The sequence below is a fragment of the Podarcis erhardii genome (assembly GCF_964252035.2).
Source record: "Podarcis erhardii genome assembly, chromosome: 1".
Lineage (NCBI taxonomy): Eukaryota > Metazoa > Chordata > Lepidosauria > Squamata > Lacertidae > Podarcis > Podarcis erhardii.
In genome coordinates this window covers 119718302-119731546 of record NC_138497.1, presented here as the reverse complement: position 1 = coordinate 119731546, position 13245 = coordinate 119718302, and the positions used below count along the sequence as shown (strand labels likewise).

Here is a 13245-nt window from a genome sequence, read left to right as displayed (position 1 = left end):
CTCTTGCTGAAAACAGACAGCGTCCCGGACCAAAACTTTTCCCCACACTGAAAACATTGTCCTTTGACTTAGATTGATCTTAGGAGACGATGTCTAGGTGCTCACACTCCCTTCTCCCAGCTAAGCTCCAGAAATTTGTGCTAACTCTCTCAGGCAAGTGCGCATTAAGCGCCCTCTGCTTTTAGGGATCTTGGGGGATTCCCCCCCCCCAAGCACATCACTCCATTCTCTCAATGGGGCTTTTTACAAAAAAGGATGCACAATCAACTGTGTGCCCTGGGCTGCTTCTTGCAGCCTGACAAGTACAGTGGTACCTTGGGTTACAGACGCTTCAGGTTACAGACGCTTCAGGTTACAGACTCCGCTAACCCAGAAATAGTACCTTGGGTTAAGAACTTTGCTTCAGGATGAGAACAGAAATCATGCAGCGGCAGCAGGAGGCCCCATTAGCTTAAGTGGTATCTCAGGTTAAGAACAGTTTCAGGTTAAGAACGGACCTCCGGAACGAATTAAGTACTAAACCCGAGGTACCACTGTATATGGAATGATGCCGTGAAAGTAATAAAGTCCCTGCTTCCCTTTCTTCCTGTTTCTTAAAAACAGAAGCACACAGGGGAGATAGCTAGGTGATTCCACTTCTGTACAGCCGACGTCTGTCAGCTACATCGTCCTACCCCTTCTGGAAATACGGCCACTTTGAAGACGCCGTCTACTGAAACCAACAGCCCTGCTCCAATAAAAGGAATCCCTCCCTTTCTATCCCTACAGCACCTCTATTGCGATTCCCCCCCAGTTGCGATGGGGCTGCCCACTCCTGGTAGGGTCAAACCTGGCCACGGTCCTACATGCATCACTTACCGTTCGGCTGCACTAGAATTACACACAACGTGAGGCTGCCTTTGAAAAGCATTTAGGAGCTTCGATACATGAGGAATGCAGGCGCTAAAATCTCGACTGGGGCAAGGTGCTGGGATCATGTGGCCCCTTTTATTGCACCAGCTGTTTCAGAGTGCAATTTAGGGTGCTCTGTTGTTGTTTAGTCGTGTCCAACTCTTCGTGACCCCATGGACCGGAGCACACCAGGCACTCCTGTCTTCCACTGCCTCCCACAGTTTGGTCAAACTCATGCTGGTAGCTTCGAGAACACTATCCAGCCATCTTGTCCTCTGCTGTCCCCTTCTCCTTGTGCCCTCCATCTTTCCCAACATCAGGGTCTTTTCCAGGGAGTCTTCTCTTCTCATGAGGTGGCCAAAGTACTGGAGCCTCAGCTTCAGGATCTGTCCTTCCAGTGAGCACTCAGGGCTGATTTCCTTCAGAATGGAGAGGTTTGATCTTCTTGCAGTCCATGGGACTCTCAAGAGTCTCCTCCAGCACCATAATTCAAAAGCATCAATTCTTCGGCGATCAGCCTTCTTTATGGTCCAGCTCTCACTTCCATACATCACTACTGGGAAAACTATAGCTTTAACTATACGGACCTTTGTTGGCAAGGTGATGTCTCTGCTTTAGGGTGCTAGTTATTTAGGGTGCTAGTTATTTAGGGTGCTAGTTATTACCTATAAGAAGCCCTAAAATGCCCTGGGACCAAGAAGAGAAGACTTTCTTTTAAATATATACTTTATTTTTTTAAAAAAAAAACAGCTTTACTGGGGAAGCGCTCAAACATTTGCCTTTCTGCAACGGATTGGTTCAGAGATATTTGTGCAAGTAACTCTTTTAGTATTTGGGTCAGAGGATGTGCCATTCAGAGCCAGAAAACCCTTAGGATTCCTCGTCTGCTACCCAAGGGGAGCTTAGTGGGAAAGCAAAGTTCCTGGGTTCAAACCCCAACATCTCCACATACGGCTGGGAAATACATCTTTCTGAGATGCTCTGCCAGCCAGAGTAGGCAATGATGAGCTCAGCTTTTGATGTTCAAATGTTCTCAGTGTGAATGACGGACTACACTTCAGTTTAAAATGCCTTGAGCAAAAAGGGACAGAGGTAGCGCTTAATGAAGACTTGCCCATGCTAGAAACATGTTTTGGTACAAAACGATATTAAGTTAGTAACCCTAATAATCAAAGTTCATTACCGAAACAGAAATCACTAAGATTCCTTACTGAACACGTCGCAGCATGGGGGAAAATAGCCTAATGAATGCATACCTGAAAACATCCTCAAGCATTTTTTTTTTAAAGGAACTCAAGTCTAATTTAAAATGTGCATACATTTTCATAAAAAATACACTGCCGTTAGGCTGTGTGGGCTTCCTCATGAAACCACAGCAGCCCCCAGCAGTTTATAGCTGACTTGGGGGGGGGAGTGGGGGGGGAGAGAAGTCAGCAGATGTGTCAGGCCTTTGAATTACATTTATTTGCGGGGTTGAGGGGTCTCTTCCATATAACTGTAGCTGCTTCTAATGGGCCTTCAAAAGCGAGATTAGGTTCTCTCTGGGGTACGGCTATAACTCGCGCAGTTGTTGCCTTTCCCAAACGTGGGTTTGTACGCTGACAAGCGAAGGCTGGGGTATCTACAGGGCTGCCATTTCTAATCAGGGAGAAGTAAGAACAGCATCACTCCAGGGCTGCCTCTTTGAATTCGGAGTTTGCAGAGGTCAACAGCCTCATTGCCCATGGTTTTGGTGACAAGCTGAAGAGATTTCCATCCAGCCTGTTCAACTGGAAGGTATTAAGAGTTCCCAGATCCAAACCCAGGAGGGTTCCTGCCTTTGGCAACAGCTGCACCATACATATAAAGCATTATTACAGCACTTTGGCAGAATCCTGGGCGCTGCAGTTTGTTAAGGGCACTGAAAGTTGTTAGGAGAGCCCTATTCCTCTCACAGAGGTACAGTTCCCAGAGTTCCCTGGGAAGAGGGACTGGTGTTTAAACCTCTCAGCTCTGTGACGGGAATACAGTCGTACCTTGGAATCCATTCCAGAAGTCCGTTCGACTTCCAAAACGTTTGGAAACCAAAGTGCGGCTTCTGATTGGCTGCAGGAAGCTCCTGCAGCCAATCAGAAGCCCCGTCAGACGTCTGGCTTCCAAAAATAGTTCGCAAACCAGAACAGTCACTTCCGGGTTTGCAGCGTTCAGGAGCCAAAACTAAGCTGTTCGAAAACCAAGGTATGACGGTAACTCTCAGCACCCTTCTCAAACCATGGTGCCCAGGATTCATTGGGGAGAAGCAGGGTTGCTTAAAGTGGCGTAATAGTGCTCTACATATATGGTTCAGGTGTGATTCATGGTTTTACATGTGCTTGTTGTTGTTGTTTAGTCGTTTCTGACTCTTCGTGACCCCATGGACCAGAGCACTCCTGTCTTCCACTGCCTCCCACAGTTTGGTCAAACTCATGTTGGTAGCTTCGAGAACACTGTCCAACCATCTCGTCCTCTGTCGTCCCCTTCTCCTTGTGCCCTCCATCTTTCCCAACATCAAGCTCTTTTCCAGGGAGTCTTCTCTTCTCATGAGGTGGCCAAAGTATTGGAGCCTCAGCTTCAGGATCCGTCCTTCCAGTGAACACTCAGGGCTGATTTCCTTAAGAATGGAGAGGTTTGATCTTCTTACAGTCCATGGGACTCTCAAGAGTCTCCTCCAGCACCAGAATTCAAAAGCATCAATTCTTCGGCGATCAGCCTTCTTTATGGTCCAGCTCTCACTTCCATACATCACTACTGGGAAAACCATAGCTTTAACTATATGGACCTTTGTCGGCTTAGAATGGATAATAACATTAAGCACAACCAAGTCTACTGTTTCACCAAAGTGAGGACAGAAGCTACATAGGAAGACAGATGCTTTTCACCTCAACTCTTTAAAAAGGTACTAAAAGCACTATGATGCCACTTTATGTGGCGAACCATCCTGACCTTTACGTACAAAGGGCGATATACAAATAAATAGTAAACAATAAAAATGCAATACCTTTGCAAGGTCCGGGTTTGACAATTCAACAGGGACCTTCCCCAAACGCTTTAAAAACAGCAAGCCAAGCCTGAGTGTATATTTGAACAATGAACCCATGGTGAAATTGGGCTAAGTGTGCTCACCAAAACCAGCCAGCATTCATTCAAACGGCTGTTGGTTCTCTGAGAAACAGATTACCTGCCTCCAGCCTTTGCATCAGTTACTCTCCACACTCTTGGGGGGGGGTACATTTCTGGTTCGTGAAGGGTACAGTAGAACTGAGGTGGGCAGAAAGAGCAGCTGCCCTTCAGTAAGAAATGTGTTAGAGTGGAACTCCTTGCATTTCAATAAGATTCAAGCTGCACTGGAATCAATGCGTCCTGGAAAATGTCGGTGATATATTGTTCTGAGAAGGATGGCAGCTCACGTTTGTGGTGGGGCATTCGCTTTGCACCCAAAAGGTCTCAGGCTCAACCCCTTGCTTCTGCAGGTAGGGCTGGGAGAGACCCGTGTCTGAAGCCTTGGACAGCTGCTGCCAGTCAGTGTAGACAACAATGGACTTGATGGACTGACCTGGCACAAGGCAGCTTCCTATATACAATGTACAATGGAACACTTAAAACTCCCACTGATTTTACTGGGAGAGAATTAGGCACCTGCTTAACTCTCCCCCATGGAAATCAATGGAGCTCATCAATGGCCATGCATTTATCGTATTTTTTGCTCCATAAGACGCACCTAGTTTTTAGAGGGGGAATGCAAGGGGGAAAAATTCTTTAAAGGGAGCACTGAGCAGAGCCTGTATGCATCCCAGGACCTGCTCAGCGCTCCCTTTCAGGAGCCGCATGAAGCGTGTGTGTGGCGCTTGCAGGCTTTTCCCCAAGGAGGCTGAAAAGCCCCCAAGCACCGCACACACCTCTGTGCAGCTCTTGGGGGCTTTTGCAGGAGGTGGAGGAAAAGACAGAGCTGCGTGCTCTGTCCCTTCCCCCACCTCCCGCAATAGCCACGTGCTAAGCCAGAAGCCAGGACAGCAAGCGGGATCGCTGCGCAGCGATCCCTCTTGCTGTCCTGGCTTATGGGATAGCCGCGCGCAGCCTCTCCCAGGCAGCAGGATGAAGGCTCCCCCAAGAGCCGCGCTCCCTTCTCCCTCCTCGGGGAAAAGCCCCCAAGAGCCGCACACACGCTCCAAGCGGCTCTTTAAAGGGAGCGCTGAGCAGAGCCTCCTGCCTGCATTCGCTCCATAAGACACACACACACATTTCCCCTTACTTTTTAGGAGGGGAAAAGTGCGTCTTATAGAGCGAAAAATACAGTGCATTGTTACTTACATAAATGTCCTCTTGATTAAAAAACAACAACTGGAGCCAGATAAATCCTGTTGCAAGCACACAACGGATTTGCTCTGCAGGAGATAAATAAAGCTCCTCTCCACCTTTCAGACAAAAGAAACTCTTCTGCCAAAAAACCGAGAGAGCTCTACATCTCTCTCTCTCTCTCAATATATATATATATATATATATATATATATATATATATATATATATATATATATATATGCTTTCGTATATATATATATATATATTTCGTATATATATATTTCGTATATATATATATATATATATATATATATATATATATATATACGAAATATATATATTTCGTATATATATATATACACACACACACACACACACACACACACACACACACACACACAGCCGTGGCTTTCTCACGGTCATTTTCTCCAGCCGGTGTTGACAATCAGAGCTGTTCTGTGGGGGAAAACAACCTGACATTTCTAACAACAGGTCTGTGCTGATGGTAGTAATGTAAAGAGATGCCCTGCTTTGCTGTAACCTGCTCCACGTAGCAGCCGGCAGTGGAAAAGGTGTCAACAGAAAGGGACAAACAGCACCAAAATTGCAGCAGTTCTTCCCATGACACAGCAATAAAATTGTTATGTGTCGGCAGTCATTTTAATATGGGGACAAAGTGGGAAAGGTGTGCTCCTTCCCATGGCAGGGATACTTACGCAGCCTCCCGCAAGGATCTCTGCATACAGTGGAATGGAACCGTCTCTCTGCGTGAATTTGTCTCTGACGAAGTCATTGACCTAACAGAAAGACATAATTAATACCATCAGGCCCCAATTCCACCTTCCTCGTCTACCGTTTTATTCAGGAGATCTAAAAACAATATTTGGATATTTGGATTTGATATCTGGAATCCATTCTGACAAATTCTGTAATAGGTTAAGATCTGGTGAAGTACAGTAACAACCTGGTAAAGTACATGGGTTTTGGGTTCTCCCTACCTCCTCCTGTTATGTTCTCTTCTACACAGGTTCTGTTTCTCTTTTTCTTTTTCTCTCTTTTATTTACATCTCACCATGTTTAGTGCACATATAATTGTGTGCTTTTTGAACTTTCAATAGAGAATTTTTTCATTTTTTTTTAAGGAGATCTAAAAACAAGAGGCCAGAGTGTGGCAGTTCCTGGCACAGAGAAATCACCTGAGAAACGTTTTGGGTGTTCTTCAAAAATAAATATTCCTCCCCCCCCAAAAAAAAGAAAGCCGTGCAAAAGTGTCAAGCTATCCTCACTTCAAAATATCTTTATGTTCATGTTTTTAATACAGCATTTGGACTTGTATGTACGTTGGGAGCTGCTTTTGAGGAGCGTCTCCTCCAAAAACTGGATCGAAAACCCTCTAAAGAAAATTATTTAAAAATAAATATACTCACTGTAAGCTTAATGGCTTTTTCTGGAGCGACACCAATGAGCTGTGGAAGCAACCCTAGACAAATGGAGCAAATGTATCACAATTAGACACGCTCAAGTTTGCTGGCACGACGTCTAGGGTGCTTTGCCCTTAAATAGCCTAACACATCCATTTCCCCACAGAGGTTTTCCTTTGACATCAATGATGTTTCTACATATGGAGCTGGCCGTTCCGCTATGTGCCCATTGCGCCGTTTTGCAACTGAGCATTTCAAGACTTCTTTCAGGGCTTGCTGGCGCTGCATTTTCCTAAGTCTATTGCCCGATATCAGCTGCCTGCTATGAACTGAAATCAGCTTTATTGCTGCTGAGTTATTCCCAAACGCCTCTTGCGGGATGCTCAGAGCACGCAGTGTGCCTTTCTTTTAACCGCAAGATGCTGCTCCTTGTCGATTTGATCAATCGGCAATCAGTCACTAGGTGGTTTCATTCATTCCCAATCAAGTCCTGCCGCTTTTTACTTCTTATTTAAACTGCTGCTTGGAAACAAAATTGAAATGCCAGGACGTCTGGTGAGCTCTGTAGACACTCCAGTCAAGCGTCATTATATACACAGTCAGGCAATACCATTTCCTATAGTTAACCTAATTCATAAGAGAAAGACAGTGGCTTGGATCCAGAGAAGTGAAAGTGAAACGGAACTTTAAGAAAGTTCTATTCCCACCCACCCCTTTCCCCATTCTTCACTCTGCATTCCCTGAATGGCATGGGATGGAGATCCATGCGACGGTCACCTCCAGGCTTGACTACTGTAATTCGCTCTACGTGGGGCTGCCCTTGAAGCTGTCCCAAAAACTCCAGCGGGTGCAGAATGCTGCAGCCAGGCTCCTCACAGGGTCTCTGCCACGGGAGCATATTCACCCAGTGCTCTTCCAGCTGCACTGGCTCCTGGTGGAGTTCAGGGTCAGGTTTAAGGTGCTGGTTTTGACCTTTAAAGCCCTTCACGGCCTAGGACCCTCGTACCTACGGGACCGCCTCTCCCAGTATGCCCCACGGAGGACCTTAAGGTCCATACATAGCAACACCCTAGTGGTCCCGGGCCCTAAGGAAGTTAGACAACCAGAGCCAGGGCCTTTTCAACACTGGCTTTGGCCTGGTGGAACGCTCTGCCTCATGAGACCAGGGCCCTGCAGGATCTGATTTCTTTCCGCAGGGCCTGTAAGACAGAGTTGTTCCGCCTGGCCTTTGGCTTAGAATCAATTTGATTCCCTCACCCTCTTTCTTTTTTCCTTTCTCCTCCTGTGAAGGGGCTGCATCTTAACGTTTTAATGTTTTACTGTTTCAATATTTTAATGTTGTATTCTAATCTTGTTTTTAAGTTGTATTCATTCAACTTGTTTTATTATTGCTTGCTAGCCGCCCTGAGCCCTGCCTTGGCTGGGGAGGGCGGGGTATAAATTATTATTATTATTATTATTATTATTATTATTATTATTATTATTAGAAATCACCCAAAGTTGGACTGAGCTCCAGGCACATAAGATGCTTCCACTTCATTTTGGGCAACTTCTTCTTGTCTAGCGCAACACACTTTCCTCCATTCCCATACCATTCTGGCGCTCTGGAGAATGTTTATGGGAGGTGAAGGGGCTAGGAGAAAGCAGAAAAATCCCCTCCCATGAGTTTTCTCTTGTGTGCAGTTCTCAGTATCCAGGCCAACACTACCTACATCTACACACAACGCTCTCTTTTCACTACCTAAAAGAAAGTAACTTCTAAGACCAATGCAATCGTCTACTTTGTTACTTACATCGTTAAAATGGAGAGACAGAAGTTTTAAGCACTAGGAGGAAAAGTTAGTGTTCAGTTACAAAAGAAGATGAAGTTGCTGGATTTTTTTCCCCCAGTTAAGTGCAATGTGAGGCTATCAGCACCAAAACACATACATACTTGCACCTGTTTAAAGATAGATTGTTTGTCAAGCGAAGTTTCTTTGGGTATAACATAGTCACAGGTTGAGAACCAGGAATTTTGGGGTGGCCAGGCCATAGGGTACACTGGAAGTCAATGTGAAACAGCAAAAACATGAATTAAGTGCCATCTACTCTATTTTATTTAATGGATTTGTTTTAATAAAATAAAATGGGGAGGGGACATTTTAAGTGTCATGTGCTTGAATGTTTATTTTTTTTCATTCCTGTGACACCGGACTCTCTGTCCAGAAAAGGTGAGTGATGGGAACAGGTTTGACGACCTGTGAGCTGCTTTCCTGCCCTGCAATAATTGGCGGGTACTTTTCCAGCAGCAGACCTGTTTAAGAAAACAGATCAGCAGAGGGCAGCCTTCGCTCGCTTGGCTTTAGACGAAGCATCTTGCCACTTTTAATCCAGTCCCTTTCCAACCTAGACAGCAGGCGCATGTGTTACCTGTCTCCCTGCCGTCGCCCTGGCCCAACTTTTGCAAAAGCTGACAGAACTGTAATAAAGTGTTGATTCACCCCACTGCCGTTTCAAGGGAAATGAAGTTAATCTGCCAAGCGGTCTGCGAGCCGACTGCCGGAAGAGCAGGCCGATTCTGTGCAATGAGGCCGTTTCTCCGCTAGCAGGAAGAACGGCGGGTTGTTCACACCCTTGCGTCAGCAGCGGCAACAGAATGCCATTCTCTGCAGTAGCTCTCACTGCTTAAAAGCCATGTGGGGTTTACCTTCCACATGCAACTCCCTTCTCGTAAGAAGCCCAAATCAAATGTGCGTGTAGTACCTACACACGCACGGATGCAGATCAGCAGCTAATGTATGCCGTGGCTTAGTTTCTTTCAACGCAGTCCTTTTTGTCTGAGGCTTAACAGACTTATTATGCTGGGGGAAAGGTAGTTATTAAACACACAAAGGGCGGTTGACAACAAGAAAAAGAAATGCCGATCTCCCAGCCTGAGTCTCTGATCCCCTATTAAAAGGATATTTAGCACAGTAGTGCCTACCGCTAAAGGAACTAATAGACAGTAACACCTGGAGGCACTCCTCCCACCGCCATTAATACACAGCTAAATACAGCGCATGTGTGCGCGCACAAACACACATATACAGGATCAACGGCTACGAGTCATGATGCCTACATACAATCTTCAGGATCAGAGGCAGCAGCGTGCCTCAGAATACCAGCTGCTGGGGAAGGATCAGCAAGAGAGAGAGAACGCTCTCATGTCTTGCAGATGGACTTCCCATCAGCAATTGGTTGGTGCAACTGCAGAAAACAAGGACAGGGGACTGGATCAGGGTTTCCCTCCCTTTTACCTTCCCAAACGTGGGTCTCCCAGCTGTTTTTGGACTACAACTCCCATCACCCCTAGCTAGCAGGGCCAGTGGTCAGGGATGATGGGCGTTATAGTCCAAAAACAGCAGGCGACCCAAGTTTGGGAAACCCAGGACGAGATGGACCTGTGGTCTGATCCAGCACAGGGCTCTTCTTACGCATTCTCATCCTGTTGACTTATACAAGCATGCATAGACAGACACACACACACTGTATTTAGTCTTAGAGCAGATTCACCCTTTACATGCACAAAAACTGCATGGCGAAATACACATGCGGCGCTATCATGTGTGGAGAGGAAAAGGAATCAGGACCGGCTTCTGTCCTGACTGCAAAGGCACAGAGTCACTTTGCTGAATGTCAAACCCATGTAATTTTTCTGCCTGAGCTTTAAAGTATGAACAGAGTACTATATTCTGCAATGAACCATCGTGGAGGCTTAGACTGTAGGTAAGACTTGGTTCTGGAGTTTGCTTCCAGGATGTCAAAATCCTAGGAAATAAGATTTGTCGGGCAACCTTGGGCCGGTCATTGCCTCTTATCTTAACTGACCTCACAGGGTTATTGTGAGGAGAGAAAGGAGAGGAGGGGAACAACACACACACCACGTTGAGCTTCTTGCAGGAGAAGGCAGCATATAAATGTATGTAATAAATAAAATAAGTAACTTAAGATGTGTGTGCACACGAAAGCACAGAAAAGCACCTAACAGATATTAATCTATACAGCACCTTCAAGGTACACAGTTTGAGAGTTTTGCAGTTTTATAAGCCAAGAAGTACCCAACACACACAAACACAGCTCCCTATCCCTCAAGAGTTTCCTTGCGCTGTTTTATGTACCTGCACAAAAGCCATTTAAAAGTCAACTGCAGGTGTATTGGACTGATGCGTTTCATCTGCTCACCTCTGTAAAGGCCAAAAGCGCCTTCATAACGCAGAACTTTCTTGAAACAATCAAAGCTGTTTTTGTACATCAGCTCTCCCACCACAGAGCCAGTTGTGCGCTGGTTCTGCATGCGAGTCTTCACCAGATCAATAGGGTAGACGGCGGTAGCTCCTACGGCTGCAAACCAAAAGGCAATGAAAGTTTTATATTCCAGTTTCTCACTGTGCCCAAACAAAACATGCTAGCATGGAATAAGTGCTTCTGCTCTTGTTTTTAGGTTTGTTTCGATTGCTTTTATCTGGAGTGTGGATTTTAGCTGTGTTCACTCTCTAATTTTTATTTGTACACTGCTCGGAGAGGTTTTTTGTTTTTTTTAGCAAGCGGTTTATAAATCTTCTAAATAAATTAATAAATAAAATGCCAATTATGAGATATATGAACGCTGTTACAAGAGCCCAGAGACATAAAGGAGTTTGATGGAGAACAGAATGAAATGTAGCACTTAGGATAGGGAAAATATGAAGGACCATAGAAGCTAACTCCTAAGGGCAAAGGGGTCTTTGCCCCACCCCCAAATAAAATATTTGAGGGGGCACCTGCCCCAAATTGATGGGCATTGCCTTTCAAATGGTGTACATGCACCATGTCATGTGATCGATTATGCGGGACAGGGCTTACTTGCCCCCCTCCATATTTTATTCAAGTTGGCACCCCTGTGAAGGACACTCTGCTTATGCCCATGGAACTCTTACCCACAGCCCTGGGTGGGAGGGTGGGGTAATTAGGATTGCCTGGTAATCTGCATATGTTCTCCATTCATACTTCACATTTTCCAGGGCTGAATTCTGATGCGGAAAAACCAGCTTAACCACTCAAGCCTTTGCCTAAAAATGAAGCTCAGATCGCAAAGCATTCCATCCAACCTCACTGCTGAACAGCCCTGGGGATGGGGAGAAAATTCTTTGGAAATGTTTGCATTTTGCAGGAAAGTTCTCTGGGCAGAGGGAAGCCCTGCTTTTCCTTGCTGAAGAGAAGCCAATACTGAAAAATGTGGCCTAGCAGTCAGGGTGTCTCAAATGATTAGGAGACTGATGGATGCAGGCCTTCCAAACAACAACAAAAATCATCTCGTTACAGAGGCTCATTAAGCTGGAGATACGCTTCATCGCAGCATCCTGCATTCCCCTTTCACCCTAGTCCCAAACAGTTGCTATTCTCTGGAGCGGAAGGAGTACAATTCAGCTTAAAATGGCAACTGCTCAGGTGGGTATGAAAATCTACAGTAAACAGAATACGACTATCAGCTGGAGCACCTGGAGCACACATAGGTGTGTTTCATGGCCTCTTGCTATGCCCCGTTTCATAATATTATTTTGTAATATTATCATAAATCAGTAGTTCAAAGATGACTAATGTCTATATATACCATATTTTTCTGTGTATAAGTCACTCCCATGTATAAGACACCCCCTATTTTGGGGGACTCCAAATTAAGAAAACACCCCTCAGCACTACCCGTGTATAAGACGAGCCCCAATTTTAAACCTACTTTTTTGGTTAAAAACAAACAAAAAAAACCCTAGTCTTATACATGAAAAAATACGGTAAGTCTCAACCAAATTATATACCAAAAGTGAAACAAGGGAGCAGGAACAATGTGATGTCTTCAGCCTCTTTATTAAAGACACTGTATTTGTCCCCGGCCTTCGTTTCCCTTTCTGAGTTTGGTATCAATCCCATCAAATATAATTAAGAGGGGAGTCCGAGGCTGTATCTGAGAAGTCTGTCGTTCTGCAAGTTTTGCTCCAAAGACTGTCTGGAGCCTGTAGTGCCAAGGTCATGTTCTGTCAGGACTTCTGATCATAGGCTTGGGTTGTGTTTTTTTTATATAAGTAACAATAAAGAGCTCTCTTCAGAGCTCCACCATTCCTACCCTGGGGGTGGGAGGGACAATGAACTCCAACTTAGCTGATCTGCAACCAGCCCGGCTAGATAATATTACAGCAATCCCAGCTTGAAAACAGCACACACAGACATGTCACTCACCTCCAGCAATTGAGCCCAGAGTGAACCTGTAAGCCGACTCAGCTGCCTGGAGCCAGACAGGTCTGCCCAGATCACCGTAAGATTGCTGTGAGTGAAGAACGGGGGTCGGTGGAGCGGGGTGGGGTGGAGGGGAGGGAGGGACAGAGAATAAAACATGAAATTGGGCAAAAAAAACCCCCAAAATGCTGTTATGAGAACTGAAAGCAGCTGTGCACTGAGCTTTAAGTAAGAATAAAAATGATCAGGCAGCTCTCTTAAACACATTAACCGGGGGTGTACTTCTAAGGATTGCACTTCTATCTCTCTCACATCCCAGAGACGGCGCAACTGAAAAACTGATTTGTGAAGATGCACAACAATGACTTTCTCTCGTTCCCACGTTTACAAGATA

At 45.5% G+C, this 13245-nt stretch overlaps 1 protein-coding gene across 2 annotated transcripts in view; it reads right to left on the bottom strand.

Annotated features, from left to right (window-relative positions):
• Positions 1–13245, bottom strand: part of SLC25A12 (solute carrier family 25 member 12) — a 65566-nt gene that overhangs the window by 14023 nt on the left and 38298 nt on the right. For both annotated transcript variants that reach the window (XM_081874517.1, XM_081874518.1), the window contains exons 10-13: positions 12855–12939; positions 10827–10985; positions 6633–6685; positions 5922–6002 (exon numbers count right to left, since the gene is read on the bottom strand). In XM_081874517.1, the coding sequence (XP_081730643.1) occupies positions 5922–6002; positions 6633–6685; positions 10827–10985; positions 12855–12939 (378 nt within the window). The remainder of the gene's footprint in view (positions 1–5921; positions 6003–6632; positions 6686–10826; positions 10986–12854; positions 12940–13245) is intronic.